The sequence below is a fragment of the Carettochelys insculpta genome, chromosome 1 (assembly GCF_033958435.1).
Source record: "Carettochelys insculpta isolate YL-2023 chromosome 1, ASM3395843v1, whole genome shotgun sequence".
Lineage (NCBI taxonomy): Eukaryota > Metazoa > Chordata > Testudines > Carettochelyidae > Carettochelys > Carettochelys insculpta.
In genome coordinates, this window is record NC_134137.1 from 114,264,511 (window position 1) to 114,283,093 (window position 18,583).

The following is an 18,583-nucleotide window of genomic DNA, read 5'->3' on the forward strand; positions in this document are numbered from 1 at the left end:
GTGCATGGAAAAGAAAGTCAAGCCAAACCATGTGTCTTTCTGAAGAAACCACTGAATTCTCTTCTCAGAGTAAGCTAAGAGAGACCAGCTGGCATCTGCCAATGAATTGGCTTTTAAAGGACACTAAATCACAAATTAAGGCTAGTAAAGACACAATAAAAACAGACTCTCTCTTGTGTTATTCTGTGCTGTACTTTGTTTTTATTACAGATCCAAATCTGGAGTCAGCCACAATGCGAGGAGGTGAAATAAAGTTTTCAGTCTCCTTTCTCTTAAGCATAATTTGTTTGCACCTGTGCAGTCTTGTTCCAAGCAGTGCTCCCAGGAGCAGTCTATTAAAAAAGAGTGGGGACCACCATAGTTATTTGGTGATTTGGCAGACTACTACTTATCACTGACTACCTCTTATTAAATACATGCAGATAATATTTTCATCTGGTTCACAGTTGTTCTGAAATAAATTATTGTATATTACTTGTCTGCATAAGGAAACTGTAGAGCTGGAATAAGTTCCTAGTTCATGCCATTTCAGTCTGGGATATGCAATATCAGCGGTTTGTCACATTATAGGATGAAATAAGCAAACACTTTGATAATATACAGTCATGCCACAACCCAGAATTTATCGGTGACTTTTTCCAGAATACCCATCCTTTTCATTTCACTTCTTGTGTCATCTTCACATGAGGGGAAAAAAAGTTTCACCAGGAATAATACAAAGAATTTCCAGTTAAAATAGCTAAAGGCCTAAACCAAAAGTCATTCAACAAAGTCGAGGTCTAAGTCAGAACTACATGTCTTTGTAAACCCCAGATTCAATCACCCTAAACTTTCAGGATCTGAAATCCAGATGTAAATCAAAATTTTCCCAAAAGTCAGGCGCAGCTGTGATGGGGTTCAGGGGTCCCCCTGCACTGCACCCCGTCCGCTGGCAGGAGTGACTCTCACTCAGCAGGTACAACAGCAGGTTTATTAGGCAACAGATGTCCAGTTTCTCACAGAAGCAACAGCATAGCAGCCAGAGACAGTCCTTCCAACCTGTCCTGGGGGGAAGACCCCGAGGGGTGCCCCTCTAGGGGTGTAGCTTTCCCCCTCCTCCGGCTGGCTGCCTTCCAGCTCTCCCTTTTCCTCGCCTCTAACTGCCGCCCCTGATTCAAAACCCAGCTCAGCTCCTCCCTGCTCTTTGTTCAGGCAGAGGTGTTATCTGCCAGTTGTAGCCCCAGGGTCATCCTTAGCCACTGGGAGCTGCTGCTTGCCTCGGACATCCAGCCTGACTCACACATGCACGCCCCCCCACTCCATCACAGCAGCTTTCAGACTCAACATTTTGTAGGGTGATGCTGAAGCCTGGATTCTGCCTCAAAGATATTGACTGTGTTCTGGAATAACCCAGATTCAGCACTGGTGGCCACCAATCAGTGCAAGGCACTGGCCTTACTGCTACCATCAGGCAATCACATGCAAAGGTTTGCTTCAACTGAGCAATTCATGGAGGATTAGAACTTCATTAGAAAAACTGAGGTACTCCTAGGTTACCAGATAACACGTGGAAAAACTGGGCTGCGTTTTTTTTTCTGGGGGCAAGGGAGGAGAGGTATAGTTCATGTCAGTGTATGTAAAACAAAGCCCCTATTATTGAGATGGTCCCAACAGTATGATGACCGCTAGTCATCCTTTGTACCCTCTCAACTTGTCCTTACCTATATTAGGGGTCTGCACTGGTTCAGCTACATCAGTGGCCCCCAAACTTTTTCCCATCATCACCCCGTACCCATAATACAATCTGTCTGCATCACCCCCTACCCAAGTAAAACCAAGATGAGGAGCCACAGCCAGGAGTAGTGTCAGGGCCAGAACCTGAGGCAGCAGCTGAGGCTGCCGACAAGAGCCCGGGAGTCCAGGGCCAAGAGCCAAGGCTGGAGCTAGGACAACAGCTGGGAGCAGATCTGCAGCTAGAAGCTGAGCTGCATCTGGGGCTGGGCCAGAGTGATGCTGGAAGTAGAGCAGGGCTGGGTGGCAATCCTGGCCTGCCCCCAACAGAGTTGGCCTCAGTACCACTGCCTCCGCTCCCAAATGTTCCTCCATACCTCTCCCCAAAGTTCGGGGACCACTGAGCTACATCAATTACTAGGGCAACCATACCTCCCTGTCCCAGATACAGCACAGGCAGATATTGGGGGAAGGGGTGGCTCCGCCTGGCTACACCAAGCCCTGGGGAGCCAGGAAGGAGGCAGCACCTCCGGCCCTCCCCGAGCACCCCGGGGAAGCGGCAGGGACTCAGCAGCAACCCACACTTCCCCCACTTCCCTAAAGCTCAGGGAAGTGACCTACTTGCTCTCTGGTCTGCGTAGCTGCTGGTGGAAACGGTCAGCAAGGGAGGACCTAATTACAGGACAATGAGTCTCTTCTACAAAATAAGCAGAGATGGCTTTTTGGAGTCCCAGATACAGGACCATCCTGCCAAATATGGGATGGATGGTCACACTATCAATTACGTGCTATGTCTAGGTGATGCAGGGGCTCTGTCTACACTACAAAATAATTTGGGAGTAGAGCATCTAGACACAAAACACACCCTCCTTCACTTCGAAGAAGGCTTTCCCCACTTTGAAGTAAAAAGCCTACACACAAGTAGCCCCTTCTTTGAAGTAAGGGGCCAGGAAATGATGCCGGCAGGGGGTCGCATGGCCAACAAGCCCTTCCGGGCTCACAGCCACCAGATCCCTTAAAAGGCTCCCCCAACACCCATACCCTGCACATGCTCAAAGCTGTCAGGCTGCAGACAGCAGCAGAGCATGGGCTGGGGAGAACAGCCAAGCAACATGCCCACTCCCACTCTCTCCAAATGACGAGGTCCTCTCTACCCTGGCCAGTCCACTGGACATGCTGGTCACCCTGCTGTTCCAGTGGTGCAGCTGGGTAGCCCACATGGGACCCAGCCTGCAGGCCCTGGCCATGGCCTGCTGCCAGTGGGCCTTTGACACCAGCACCGAGTGAAGGGACTGGCTGGTGCTGGAGGACTGGGACAATGAGCGGTGGCCGAGGAATTTTTGCATCACCCGCCAGACATTCCAGGACCTCTGCCACTGGCTTGCCCCAGTCCTCCAGCACCAGGACACACAGATGCAGCCAGCACTCCCAGTGTGGCAGAGGGTGGCCATTGCACTGTGGAGGCTGGTCACCCCTGAGAGTCACTGGTCCATTGGCCACCAATTTGGCATCAGCAAGGCCACAGTCAGAGCAGCGCTGATCGAGGTAATTCCAGCCCCCACCACAGACCCACTCTGGGAAGCGGGCCTCTGGTGGGGAGGGAGCAGGGGGGCCTCCCAGTCAGGTACTCATGGATGTGTCTTCCTCCTCCCCCTCCCCCGCCCCCCACAAGTCATCAACACTGCTCCTGCGACGCGTTGTGACCCTCGGGTACCTGGACACTGCCCTCGCTGTGTTTGTGGACCTGGGCTTCTCCAATTGTTTTGGAGCCCTGGATGGGACACGTGGCGATCCAGGCTCTGGACCACAGTGGGGGCACCTACATTAACAGGAAGGGGTACCACTTGGTGGTACTCCAAGCCCTGGTGGAGGTGAGGAGCAGTTTCCTGGATGTGTTGGGGGGGGGTGGCCGGGCAGGGCCCACAATGCCCAATGTTCTGGAATTCGTGGCTGGGACGCCCCATGCAAGAGGGCACATATGTCCCCCTGCGGGAGCTCCCGCTTGGGGAAATCAATGACGCCCTGAATCATGGCCAATGCCACGTACCGCTGCACCCGTGGCTCATGCAGCCCTATACTGGATGCACCACACCATCCCAGGACACCTGTAACAGTTGCATCAACCACGCCGGGGCACAGTAGAGCAGGCATTTGGGAGGATGAAAGGGAGGTTTCGCACCCTCCTCTCCAGGCTGGATGTCAGCCTCCCAAACGCTCCCTCAGTCATCACCACCTGCTGTGCCTTCCACAACCTTGTAGAGGGTTGGCAGGAGCCCTTTATCCAGGGCTGGGCCGCAGACCCAGGAGCCAACTATGAACAGCCACCCACCGCCCCATGCTGCCAGGCCAAGAGGGATGGGGTCAGGGTCTGGGAGGCCTTGTGCCAAGCCTTCACACAGGGCCTGCCCTGATCCTCTCAGCCACACTCCACACCATGAGCCCCCCACTCTCCCACCCCTCACACTCCCCCACCAAACACACCCCCTCCCATTTTCCCCCTCACCATTTTCCCACAAAACACCAGGGACACAGGATTAGGGTGGGAACAATAAACTTTACTGTGGGCAATAAATGTAATTGTAGAACAAAACAGAAAAATGTGGTAAACTATTAACATCTCATGGGGGAACAGTCCACAGGAGGAAGGCGGGGGCATAGGTAGGGTGACTGAGCTGGGAGGGGGGCTGGGATGGGAGAAATGTCAGTGGCCCAGGGGCATGTGGGGCCGGGAACCATGTTGGCCATGGCTGCTCCTACTGCCCCAAGTCCAGGGCCCCCTCTGGGGCTGCAACAGGGCTGGGACCATGGAGAGGCAGGGCTGGGGTCGGAATGCCGCAGGCTCAGCCTCTGCAGGGTGTGCGAGGTGGGGGGCACAGGGGCTGGGCCAGCAGCAGCCACTGAGCCAGCTCGAGGTGACAGGCGACAGGTCCACCAGGCGGTCAGAGGATGCCAGAGGGATGGCTGGCGGGGTGGGGGGGGTGCAGCTGTGGGCTGGGCTGGCAAGGGGGCAAGAGGTTTGGCAAGGCAAGTGGCCAAGGCATGGGCTATGGCATCCAGGCTGCTGCCCAAGCACACCCAAATGTCCCGCTCCATCACCAGCCAGTTCCGGAGCACCCCGGTCATCTCCCGCATGACCGCCCTGTTGGCGGCCGCCTCCTCATCCCTCCAATGTTGTCTTCGGGAGGTCAGGCCGTGGCCACAGGGGGATGCAGGCTGGGGCCTCCTGGCCCCCTGCAGCTGTGGCCCAGTCCGGTGGGCTGCAGCAGCTTCCTGATGAACCTGTGGAGACAGAAGGGAACAGGGGGACAGCCCATGAGTGCTGGATCCCAACACCAGGGGAGCTGGGACCCCCTCTCCACTGGCCCCCACCCCATTCCCCTGCCACCTGATGGCCTGTGAGCCCCGTGGGATCACAGGTGCCCAGAGGTTTCTGCCTGGTGAGGGTTGGGCCATGTTCCTTCCCCGTCCCCCATCCCCAGGGACGTGGGCTATGGGGCTGTTCCAGGGGGCCTCACCCCTGTCCCTTGCCACATCCTGGTCACCCTGTACATACCAGCTGCAATCTCCTGGGGCTCAGGTGAGGCCCGGCTGGATGAGTCTCAGCCGGGTGTTCCGGAGGGGAGGGCAATGTCGAGGGTCCCGTTGCCAGAGCCCTTATCGCCCTCAGTCTCGGCGGGCTGGTCCCCATGTGGGGGGCTAGTGGTGATGGAGGAGCCCGCCTCATCCTCGCTGTCCACCGTGGGGGGGGAAATCAGCCATGTCGACGAGGTGCTCCAGGGTGGCTGCCTCCCTCGGCCCAGGAACCCATGCAGCTCTCAGTAGTGGAGGCAGTGCACAGGCCATGCCCCTGACGGGCTAGCAGCACTGTGGGCTTTCACATACGCCTGCCTCAGTTCTTTCACCTTCATCCACATGCTGCAGCCAGTGCGGTCGGGGTGGCCTCAGGAGGTGAGGCCACGAGCCAGCCAGTTGAAGGCCTCAGCACTCCTGTGGCAGGCGCTGGTTTGGCAAAGGACCTCCTCCCCCCCACAGAACAAGAAGGTCCTTTAGCTCGTCTTTGGGCCAGGAGGTTTCCTCCTGACAGTCCTTGCCCATGTGCTGTGAGCCCTCAGACTCCTTGTCCAGGGCCCCGGGAGGTCCGGGGGGTCCTGGCATGCTGCCATGGTGGGTGGGGGTGTGGAGGCTGGGTGGTGTGTCAAGCAGGGGCAGTCCAAGGGAGAGCTCGTGCCGCCCCTGCTTGTGGCACAGTCACAGCTTCCTTTCTGGGGCTGCTGGGGAGCTGCTTCCTTTCAGGCAGCTGGCTGGGACCATAGAGCCCTGCCTGGACTGGCCAGACTGTCTCCATCCTCCAGGGGGTGGGGCTGGGGGAGCTGCCTCCTTGGCGGACCCCTTATTTCGAAGTAATGAGTGCAGAGCATCGACATACACTTTACTTCGAAGTTAAACTTTGAAGTGAGCCACCACTCCACTCCTGGGAATGGAGTAGTGACTTCGAAGTTAGCCTCCCTTACTTTGAAGTGTGTGTCGATGCTCTGCAGCCTACTTTGAAGTAGCCTCTTACTTGGAAGTAAGTTTGTAGGGTAGACGCAGCCAGGGGCTATTCCAGGGTACAGGAAAGGCCTCAGGCTTGATTTAAGTCCATCTCTAATAAAGGATTTTAAAAGCTAAAATGTAACAAGAAAATTACATTATTCATTATCAAAAACCTTCTCGCTCCAGCTTGCACTCAGGGAAGCACATAAACACATGCTTAAATCCCTCCCTCTTTTGCAAAGCAGTTAAGAACATGCTTAAGGGCGTTGTTGAAGAGGGCTGCGTCCCTCAATCAGGGTCTCTAAGGCTACAGTTACACTAGCAAGATTTGCTGGTAAAACCTTGGTTTTGTCAAAAAAACTAGTAGAGTGTGACCACATAAAACTGGGGAGAGAGATAGCTCGGTGATTTGAGCATTGGCCTGCATAATCAAGGGGCATAAGCTCAATCCTTAAGGGACCATTTAGAGAGAGGGGGCAAATATATATTATTTAAAAAAAAAAGCTGTCAGGGATGGTGACAGGCCCTGTTGTGAATGCAGGGAACTGGATTCAATAACCTCTCAAGACCCCATCAAGTTCTGTGAAATAGATAGTGATTTGTTAACAGTATCTCAACAAAACACAGCACTTCTGCATATAGTGTTCTGCCTCAAAGCTATGCTGCTGTCAACAGATTCAGTCAACAAAAGAAATGTTGTGTGGAACACCCCCAGGGGTCTCTCTGGACAGACAGGGCACCCACAACAACAAGCAGCCTTGTCAGCTGTGTGTTTGGGTGCCTGTTTTGTCAAGAGAGCAGCTAGGCAGTCCGGCCGCTCTGTCAACAGAGAAAAGGCTCTCCCCATTGGCTTTTGTGTGCGGCAGCACTCTATCGACAGAAGTTTGTCAGGAAATCTCTTCCGACAGTGACTTCTGTCAACAGAGAGCTGTAGTGTAACTGTAGCCTAAGAGCACACATACTTAGGGACAAAATTTGCTTGTCTACCCTTGCACTGAGACCCACTGAACTCAATGCACTATGCATGTAATTAAATTGTATAGGATCTGGCAATTATCTTTAATTAAAAAAAACTCATTAAGATTCAGTTCTGTAAATTCACAGAGATACAGATTCTCCCCCAAAAAGCATGTATTTAAAAACATGCCTAACTTGGCTGCCAACATGCTTCCCTGCTCAGCTAACCTATAGAGTCTGGCATTACCTTGAAAGCCCCCCAAAGGTTAACCATTACACAGTGATTAAAGCAGGCTGCTCCTGAACTAAACTGAAATTAATTAAACATAAAGAAAGCAACTGAAGTGTGGACAGTAAATGTAATGGGACTGTCAAGCCCTAAAAGGAATCAAGATGTTCCTAACGCCAAATTTGCTCTTTTATCCAGTCTGGTCTAGCTACCAACTGGCGTGCAGGCTGTAAGAAAACAGATGGCAAGCACCAGTGAAAATGGAAATGCAAAATGACGCACCACTCAAGAGTCAAAACTGCAGCTATGTATGGTTTCACCAGTACTCACTGCATAGGTTCCTTAAGCAACCTGCTTCAAACTTGCAAAACATCAAAGCCAGATGGGTCTTAGGGAATGAACCACAGGCAAGAAGCCAGGATTCCAGTCTGCTGCAGAAATAGGCCTGGACTTGATTTGAGTCTTCTCAGCTCTGACAGGCTGGAATCTGGCACCGTTCCCAAACCCAGAATAACATGGTATTCAATTGTGACTTGACTTTTTTATTTAAAAAGTCACACTTTCTCATTACCTTTAACACACGCTTACCCTTAATCCAGCCATTACCCATTGCCTATCTTATCCCCACTGCTCCTTGACAAGGGTAACGAATAATATATTAAACAGAAATCTTATGAGAGACAATACCATGCTAAGAAATAATTCATAAAAAAATCAAAGGTTTCAAAGCTAAAAGGGGTCATTGTGAACCTAGCCTTCTGCATGAGGGCCATCACTTTACTTTGCAATATGTGTATTTTGGTTATTATTTAATACATGGTAAGGCCTGGTTCTGGTGAACAAAAATTTGGAAATGTTAATTTAGTTTTTTAGACAAGCACCATTTCAAAATTTCTGTAGATGTAAAAAGTCCTACATAGATATGTATATGTCATCCACCAGGAATGCTTTACCTAGCAATGCAATCTCCTCCCATTCTCTGTAAATCATTCTTGGCTGGGGAATGTATTTAAAATCAGAAGAAAGCCTAGACTATTACATCACAGTTTAAATCAGCTGCATTATAATTATCATGCTGATATTGCAATGAAACACTGGGCGTTGGCTCCTCAGGGTTGCCTAAAAAAGAAAGACAGAGGTCCCGCTCCTCTCACTTATATTTAAAATACATATAATCATAACAGCACAACAATCCTATAATATCACTACTGATAGAAAAAGAGGTGGCATGGTCTCTTACACCAGATAGAACTATCTACTTTCAACACTGCTAGTAAATAAAAACGTCTGGACTATCGTTCAGATAAACTGTAAGAATACATCTGTGAAAACCTAAACTATAAAAGAAGGTGCTAAACAGCAGAAGATACACGTTAAGTTTTTCCTCTTAACGTCACTGGGAGCTGGACTAGGACCTTACATGTCTGTCTTCCTGAGAACGAAGTAATGAAATGGATATGGGCATGGTTTTCATAAACGAATGCCTAAATCTGAAAATCAGATCATGTATCTAGCCACCTAAATATACACAAAAAGAAACTATTTCAATTACCTATTTTTGAGCATTTCAACCCAAGACACACTCATCAAATCTTGTAGTCATAGTTTTAGTTAAAGAGGCTGAATACAGAGAAGTATTTTGGGGCCTGAACCTGTATGATTGGAATCAATTGTTGCCTTCAGTGGGAGATCAGGCAGGCTGTTCCTCATGCAGGCTGTTACTGAGACAGAATTAAAAGGCAGGGGTGGGGTAGTGGAATACAGTCTCATCTATTCTAAATGGTGCTGGGAATCCTCTATTCACAGAATGGGCTGAGAGCAATGGGGTTTGTTTTCTTATGAGTTTCTCCCACTATTTATTTTCTACTGGAATCAGACACTGCAGTCAACAATTGCAAAGTTCCCTTTGCAGAACTACTTGCAGATGTTTGTAGGAAATCTTTAAACTAATGTATACAGGAAAAAAGTATTTTAAGAGGGAGTAGGGCCTGCTGATTATTCTCAACAGGAATAACATAAACAGGCATACCTGACATTCCCTAGATGGGAAACATTACATAAATGATCACCTACTCTTTCCTATGCCTGGCCAAATACACGAAGCATCATTTAGTATGTTTCTGAAATGCAACATGACAGGTAGGTTCGAAAGCTAAATGTTGGATAATGGTTAGCCAACAAAGGACATTGGTTTGTACATTATTTCTTTAATCACTTTAACCCTTGTTCTAACAGAAAGCATAAGGCCAAAGTAATTCAGCTTCCTCTTTTGTCATTTGCCTGCCATAAATATGCACCAGTCTGCATTTGAAAAGCTGAAGGAGGCCGCAAGCTTGCTGGACATTTATCATGCTCTGTTCCTTGTTAACAAGCAAATACTTTAGTTGAATGGCCCATTAGCAATCATTGTCAAATGCAGAATGCAAGGTGCTTGGATGTGACCAGCCTGTAAATTAGAGGAGGGTGCCCCAGTACTTTGCAGAATTTCAGCAAATGAAATGGATCTTTTGATGAAGACTTCTGAAGCTTAAACTGGAATAGAAAATATGTTCTGAGTGCTTCAGATTTCATATATTACATTAATCTGCTCAGTCCCCTACTGTACAATGGTGTATACATTTTGGTTTGGCACTCTGGTTTTCTGTCAGAAATATGTTAAACTGATCAGCTAGGGCAAAATGGCAAATTTGAAAATGCAGCTTAACATCTTCCTCAGGACTCCCTGTATCAAAGAGAGCGCAGAAACCTAGAAAGCCACTTAGCCACTGGCAGCAAACAGCACTGTGTTCCATTTTCTCAAACGCACCCAAGGCCCACTTCATCCGCAGAGACAATAGTTATGCTAGGCCTCAGAGGGTTTTGCTTTGTCTAGACTCCCCCACTTCCCTCCACCCCCAATTACACACAAATGAACAGTCAATGAAGCAAATATTGTTTTCTGGAGTGCACCTGTAGTTGTTGCCCAACAAGCAACCTAACAGGCTGGTCTATGGCCTTTTACTGTGTTTTTGGATATGGTAATGGTGCACACAATGCAACAACAAGAGTCTAAGTTACTTACAAGAAGTCCTGTGGCACCTTACAGACTAACAGATATTTTGGAGCATAAGCTTTCAAGTGGGTCTTTGCCCATGAAAGCTTGTGCTCCAAAATATCTGTTCATCTACAAGATGCCACAGGACTTCTTGTTATTCTCGAAGATACAGACTAAGATGGCTAAGTTACTTATAAGGCTGTTTGGGACAAGAGGCAATGAAGGACCAAGGTAGCAGCAACAAGTACAATCTTGTCTTATTTTTACAGCTAGAGAACACTAAAAACACATGTCAAAAGAAAGTGCCAAATTCTTTGCTGGACTAACACCTCACCTCTGCAGTCAATAGAGCTAGGCCAACAGAGATGTTGGGACAATGATTTTAAGTTGCAAGGGGCCTATCTCATTCAAATGTGGATTTCAGATGGCCTTTCAGGAGCAAATACCACCTGGACTAAGCCATATCAATTTGGCCATCAGTAGCTTTATTAGCTAATTTGAATTAAAGCTGGATTTTTTTCCCTTTTATACGTTTGCAGGATGGGAAACAAAAACTGTACAAGAATCATCTCGCTAAGGGAAAAGGACAACGCGGAATGTTTATCTTTGCCTCTCCCATGGAGTGTGAGATTGAGACCACAGTCTGAAAGATGGCTGAAATCAAAAGGGCTGTTTTCTTTTCAGATAACCCTAGTCATACCTATCCCCTCTGCTCTCTGTTCCTTGCCAGCATGGCACTGCCTGAAGCCCAAATAGATTAAGGAAACAAACTCAAAGTGCTGCTAATCCTACAGAGCGGCGGCTGCTGCTAGGCCAGGAGTTAAAAAGGAAAATCTTCCACATCCTAACAATTGCAGAGATCTGAAGTTTTAATCAGTCCAAATCTTAATAAAAAGCAGTAAATGAAATCTACCTTTACCATATTATACACCACCAATGAGCAAGAACTGAGCAGCTTTTCTTTACTGCTTTAACCAACCCAAGCCACAAGCAGGCCTTTCATACTTTCTAATCCTGGCCTCCAAGTTTTGTGTGGTTCTCACATAATACCTTACAGCCCGGAGCAAGGCCCTTAGTTTCTAACAGCCCTTTCAGAGACGTGTCATTTCTAACATCAAGCTAATCTATATGTTGCCATGGCATCACTCTTTATCTGCCTTTACATCTTATGAACTGCATGGATTTACCACATTATTTTTATCTGAAAGACAGAAAGACAGAAAATGGTGGTTTTATTGCCATACAATCAGATTACTGCTGCTAGTTTCTCTATGCCTTTTTACCATACTTCAATCAAAAGGGATCAGTTTCTTTATACTCTGCCCTTGATTTACATTACATCTGTAAAGACCTAGTCTGAGTTGTAATCCCCTTATTAACTATGACCAGGGTTGATTTGCCTAAAAATAAAAGCAAATTGTGTCAGACCTTTTCACTTTGTTTTTGATTCGGAACTACAAAATGGATTACTAAAGAAATCTTCAGAGTTCACACGGCTGGTATAGTACTGAATTTAAAATGAGAATTAAACAAGTTAAACATGGGAGCCGTGTCAATGGTTTACATTTTCCATCATGGGAGAAGAGCTGAACTGCGTATGTCTTTGTATTCTCTGGCTTTAAAGAGACAATGAAACCACAGGAGTTTTTCCAAGCTGCTCTAACACTGTCCATTTACCATCCTCCCCTCCTTCGCATTTTCATATACCAAAAATAAAATCACCCAAAGACCTAAGTCTTGGCCAGAAGTTTACAGTTCTATGGGTATGTGTATTTTAATTAAAACATTTTAAACAGTTGAACACTCCTATTTAAATCTCCAAAACATCACGCAAAGGGTGAACTCATAAGCAAATGTATGTAGATGTATGATAAAGAAACCTGTTTTTCAGGTCATTTATGTCAGAAACCAGGGAAGGCAGAGATTAGAAACACAAGAATAACATTTTAACCAGTATTTTCTCAGAAAGCTTTTCTCTCATTTGCAGTAGCTAATTTTGAGTAATTCAGGTTGCATGATACATTGACTAGATCGCTAAAAATTATGATTATGCCTGCTACGGAGGTTCCTGAAAGGACTACACCTCCCTGTAGTCATTTTGGGATTACAATGAATTTCCCTTTACAGGAATGTTTTGTGAGCATGAGATATACCCTAAATGTCATATTAAAGCAATGTGAACTTGTTACACTGAAACATGGGAGAAGAAAAAGGATGAAAAAAAATGTAATGATTTCAGCTTGACTTTCAGGCACTGCATGTCTAAAGACAATTACAGCACTAACGAAAGTGCTTTTCCTGAGTAAGGTTTACAGATAAGAGGCTTTAAGATAATTACTATAAATAATATAGCAATTATACTCCAACCGATCTTGTGTACAAAGGGCTGTACAAAATCACTGAATCAAAAAAAATCATCTTTTGGCTTGTTCAAGATTTATATTGCTAATTCACGTGAGCTAGCAGTTGGCCATAGATGCCAGAAATACCTAATGGGACAGAGAACACCGTTCAGATTTCTTTGCACTAGCATGCCATGCATCAGCAACTATGTTTTAGGCAAGATTTAGACACGTGTTTACATCATTTTAACCTTCAGTTCCTGTTTTTTTGTACTTGTTAAGGTTAAAGAGCACAGTCCCATAGCATAGGTTTCCCAAATAAATTCATGTCTAGAAAGAGGAGACCAAACGTTGTGAAATAATGTTTTAGCAAGCTCTTTGTGTTTTGGCTGGCTCAGTTGTCCTGTGAAACAACGACTGTCCATTACCTACAGTTTATCATCCTGACAAAATGTGAGGAATGTAGATGTGAAAGCACTAACAATTCCACCCCTGGTGCTTTGTCCCTTTCTCTCTCTATATTAAAACCGACAAGATTAACCCAAATGCAAACTGCAGAGCATAGTTCAAGGGGCTATTCAATCAGTCGTGAATGTGCATTTGTTTATCTACAAAATAAGAATTTCAGATACAATGAGAGGCAGGATGCTCTATATGCTCTTGAATAGACTGTTTAAACAGGCCCATCAATTGTAGTTTATTTGATCAATCTCTGACACATCAGTATTTATTCCAAGGCTATTTGTGGCAGATTCCATATATGTTGGGTTATCACAGGTATTATTTAGCTATCATTTGTCTTCCCCTAATATTAAAAATACAGCTTTTAAAGGAGAGCCTTTGTGTTATGAAAGAAAAATGCTTAATAGCTCAACCACATACAGTAAACAGTGGCCTCAGACATAAGAAACACTGTTCTTGATGAGTCAATCTCCATAATGTTTGACTAAAATTAAAAAAAAACAAAAAACAACCAAACACATACATTCTGAGACGCAGTGATTGTGCACCGTGAGATCAAACTGAAGAGATACACAATTTACATATCATTTCTCTACGTGGAAACAATGTACAAGGGGAAAATATTTCCTGATTGAAATGTGTCAAATAAAAGGAATTATATTTTCATAAATCATCTGTCTTTATAGTCTTGAGACCATGGCTTAATGGCAGAGAACCTTGAAAATGAGAAGTGTAGCATGAAATCAGTCACTACAATGACATCTAATTGAACCATTCTCCCCCAAAATGTAATGTCATGGACAATAGATTATTCAGTCCTTTTTACCATGTTTTTTTTAAATTACATTTGAAGAGTTAGCCCAGGCAATAAAAGTGACTCTAAAGAGACTCTAAAGAGAGTCTGTAATACGAGAGGGAGACTTGATCTTATGTTCCAATGACTACCACGAGTTCTCTGGCCCAACCACCTGCTAAAAATTATGACCTCTAAAACTAAACAGAACACAAATGTAGTTTATGTTCCCTTCAGCCTCCATTTATTATTTCACCCTTTATATAAAACTGACTAATAAATTCCCAGGGTATTTAATTGCCTCCCTGTATGGATGATTTATATACTGAAACTTTCAACAGAAATATACATACAACTTCCATAAATAAATTAACTGCAACACCAAAGCTGGTAAATATTTATTACAGACAAAGAAAGCATCCTTAACATGGCTCTGTCCTCAGATACTTCCTGCACCCACAAGAGAAAATTTTCTAATTTCTCAACCTACCATTGAGCGTGTATCCTGTGAAACAACGACCTTTTCTAAGGAGAAATTATTCAGTATCCTTCAGCCAGAGCATTGTGACAAGAATTAGAAAGAAATCCTGCTCCTGAAAAGTGGAGCAATCACACCAACAGCAATATCCTTAATACATTTGTAAGCGTCTTCAAACTACAGGCCTCCAAGTGGCCTATAAATCACTAAGCCCAGCATCTGAAAAAGACTAATTTTAATAGTGTTCTTCATTGTGGTGATTAAACCTCAATGAATCACTCAAGAAAACTCAATTACATCAATGGGCAGAAACTATTTTTCTTTAAATGTGTAAATTTAAGTTGAAAAAGTAATTAGACAGTATCGTTAGAACTGCCATCAATAACGTTCAAACCTTTCTGAAGCCAGATACTTTAGAATTAGCAAAATTAAAACCTTTTATTTGCTGTGATAGGCACAGAACCTTGTCTGATATCCAGGATTATATTTGGTTATTAGGCATCAATGAAATGAAAATATCTAAGGCAAGCTGTCAGTGAAAACAAAAAAAAAAGTGAAGGCTGGCCAGGAATGGAAGACCAGCATAGACGAAGGTCCAGTGCACAGTGTTCTGTATTAGAAGAGTGACCTCTATAGGAACAAACTGATCACTGGACTGTGGACACCTGGTGGGTACTTTGGTTACTCTACCATTGCACTGAAATTTCTCTCCACAGTCCCTGCATGCCTGTTAATGCAATGCAATATGCTGGTCTTACCATCCAATCTGATAGTTCAGGAATGCCCACGGTATTTTAAAATTGTCTTGTATGTCTGATTCACAGATTTGGTGTTTAATCTTTCTAAGGTCAGAAAAATGATTTAACTAGGTAGCACCACGTAAACCCAGATCTATAGATCAGGCTTAAACTGTGGCTTTGTTAACTGACTTTTCATCACACAGTGTATAGGATCATTTATCACGTAAAACTAGGGAAAAAAAAAAACAGCATTTGAAATGTTTCTGTAACAGTAATTATTTTCTATGTTTAATGAAAAACTATGCTGTCTTTTTAAATTTTCCTGTGAAAACTTTACAAAGGACCTTAACAAACTCACATATCTTTCCGTTCTTGAAAAATGTCAGGAGACATCTATAATGAATTATCTTATAAAACCAATGGAAAATAAATGCTGAAGCTAGTATGTGATTTACATTTTTTCAGCTCCTAATCTAAATGTATGTGATTTCGGTCAGGGTTTTGCTACTAATGTAGCTTGTTCACTGATTCAGGAAATACTCCACTCTTTTCTGAGTACTTTCCAATATGTCTTAGTCCTCTAAGGGCATTTTTACAGATATTCACTAAATGGGAAATCCTAAATTCAGTTAATACACAGAGTGTGCTGAAATTTACATTTGTGATTGAATCTATCAGGTTTGTTTTTAAATACATTTAATTAAAATTACACATTATTGGCATAAAACTTTCTAAATTCATTGCAAACTATCCTTCCTGATAATACTGTGAGAGGGGAGTTCAAACTGTGCTAAAGAAATTTGTTCCATGTCACAAATGTTTAGGTAGGTTTCAAGTTTTATCAAACCTAACTTCCAATATATGCATCAGTATAATAAATAAAATATACTGGAACAATCCATATTTTAAAGCAGGAAAGGTCTGAGCTCTTTGCATCATTGGTTAGATATCTCTTCACCAGGATTTCTTATGCAATTAAAGAACCCTATTTTCAAAAGCAGCACTCCTAGTACACTTAAGCAAGAGAGACTTTCAAAGAATAAGGCTGTTTTAAAAATGCACCTTAATAATGAAGTCTTGTGAACACACACCTTACTCCCTGACTTTGTTCATCAGTAGAGATATGAAAATGCTATCTGATGGGCACTATTTAATATATTAATCAGAAGCATGTGCCTTGTTACCATCAAGTTCACTGGTCAAATTTAGCCCTGCTGTCAGCAGGTGCAATTTCACTGAAGTCAGTGTCCTGAATCTGGTCCTGCATTTCCACATGGAGAAGCTGAGCAGTAGTTCTCAGAGTACGTAAAGCAGTGCTGCTCTAGGGAAGTGGGACCAACCTGCACTCCCGGCTTTGCAGGTGAGGACACACAAGGGCGGGCAAAGAGCCCCACTAACTCTGTCCCTGCCGGGGATCTGTATGCTTTCGAAGGCTCCTCTGACCAGTGGCTCTGTCCTCAGCCCTGCCCTCTCCTGGGAGGACAGAGCCGGGCTGGAATCCAATCATTCCTACAATGACTGAAGTCCCCAGGAGGCCCGGTCAGATTTGGCGTTAGGAACTATGCAACCTCATCTGAAGCCATGGCCCCTCTCCCCCTGGCGTAGGCGCAGGGAAATCCTGACCCCACTAGAGCCAAGGGCAGAATCCACAGGGTTAGCAATGGACTTCAGTGTGGGGATCCTCCCTTTCTGTTCTCACTCCCACGCCCCCCCCCACCCGCGCTCTTGCTCCACAGCCTGGGCGGGATCATTGCGCTCCTCGCTGAGGCAAAAGGCCCGCTGACTTCCAACCCAGAAGGCGGCCCTGGCCGAGTGTATAAGGAACAAAAGGCCAAGAGGGGCTCCCGGGATCCCTTCCCTTAGGGAGGCGGCGCCTGGGACACGGCCTCGGTGCACAAATACCACCACAGGGTCTTGGGGGGCATCTGAGGGGCGCCAGGCTCCTGAAGCGTCTAACCTGGGGGAGCGCTCTGAGCAGAGAGGGGGCAGGGCGAGGGGCTGCCGGTGCCCGGGGAGCCACGGCAAGGTGGCTTGGAGACCAGGTCCCTCTCCCGGGCCGGGATCATTGCAGTGCCCCAGCGGGGTGAGATCAGGCACCGCCGGGAGCCCAGCGCGTCCCTGGCGCTCGCCCTCTCCCAGCCCCGCAGAGCCTGTCGGGGCGCTGCAAAGGGACTCAGCCCCCGACGGCGGCGGGCAGGGAGGGAGCAGAACGGGGCCAACTTACTTGGGGTTGGACGAATTCCAATAGATCGGGTCTAAAACGATGGATCTGGCCACGGCGGTCCTGCAGAAAACCATCACCGCTCCCCAGCAGTACTTCCACAGGGAGGCGGCGCCCCGCCGCACAGCCATGGTCGCCCGCGGCTCCAAGTCCCCGGCCCGAAGCTCGCCAACTCCTCCGGGCGGCTCCCCGCACCTGCCCAGCACCGGCGGGCGGACGCCCGGGATTCCCTTCCCGGAAGATCTGCCCGAGCCAAACCCACGCCCCCACGCGGTACCAGGCGAGCCGCGTTACTGAGTCATGTCGGAAGCGCTCAGGCGAGATCCCCCTCCAGCCGCCGCCGAAGTAACACTCCCGCCGGCAGCCAGGCGAGCGCCTCAGTCCTCCCTCCCTGCGGGGGGCTCCCCGCTGGCCGGCCGGGCGCCGCTCGCACTGCCCGCTCCGCTGTGGCGCCCGTGAGCCATCCACGCTCCGCCGGCGCTCAAACCCCGGCCGCGCCGGCGGTGGGGGCGAGGGAAGGGGAGAAGGGGCCCGGCCTCAGCCCGGAGGATTCTCCCCTCTGGGTCTCTGCGTGCGCTCCTGGTTCCCGCCGCGTGCAATCCGTGCGGCCGCGGCCCGGGCTGGCGAAGGGGAGGTTCGCCCTATAAATCCACTTGGAGGATGAGCTGCTCCCGCAGGCCCTGGCAGGCGCCTCCGCAGGGCTCCATCCCCAGCCCGCCGCGGGGCGCTGGTCCCGATCGGGGCAGATAGGGGCCCCCTCTCCTCGCTCCTTTCCAGCCGCGATCCGCCGCCAGCGGGCAGCCCCAGCGAGACAGACAGGAGCCCCCGGGCTCGGCTGCCCCTGCCGCTGAGCGTGTGTCACAGCGAGAGGCGAGGAGGGCGAGCTGCAGCCTTCCCCTCCCCTGCGCCTTCAGGCTGCACCGCGCTGCCGCTGCTGCCGCCGCTCGGAGTCCTCGCCGCACGAAAGTAACCGCGCCTCTGCTGTCATAGCAATATAAACCCGGCCCATCCTCCCCGCCGGCCCGCGCTCATAGGGCTGCTGCAGGAGCGGCGGCGCTGGTTGGGTGCCGCGTGTGTCACTTCC

The 18,583-nt window shown here is 47.5% G+C and overlaps 1 protein-coding gene across 1 annotated transcript in view; it reads right to left on the bottom strand.

Moving 5' to 3' along the window:
* The window catches only part of EFNB2 (ephrin B2), a 62,363-nt gene extending 43,925 nt beyond the window's left edge, over nt 1–18,438 (bottom strand). The window contains exon 1 of the mRNA XM_074989905.1: nt 17,503–18,438. Coding sequence (XP_074846006.1) covers nt 17,503–17,630 — 128 coding nt within the window. The 5' untranslated portion in view covers nt 17,631–18,438. The remainder of the gene's footprint in view (nt 1–17,502) is intronic.
* Nucleotides 18,439–18,583: the final 145 nt, after the last annotated feature.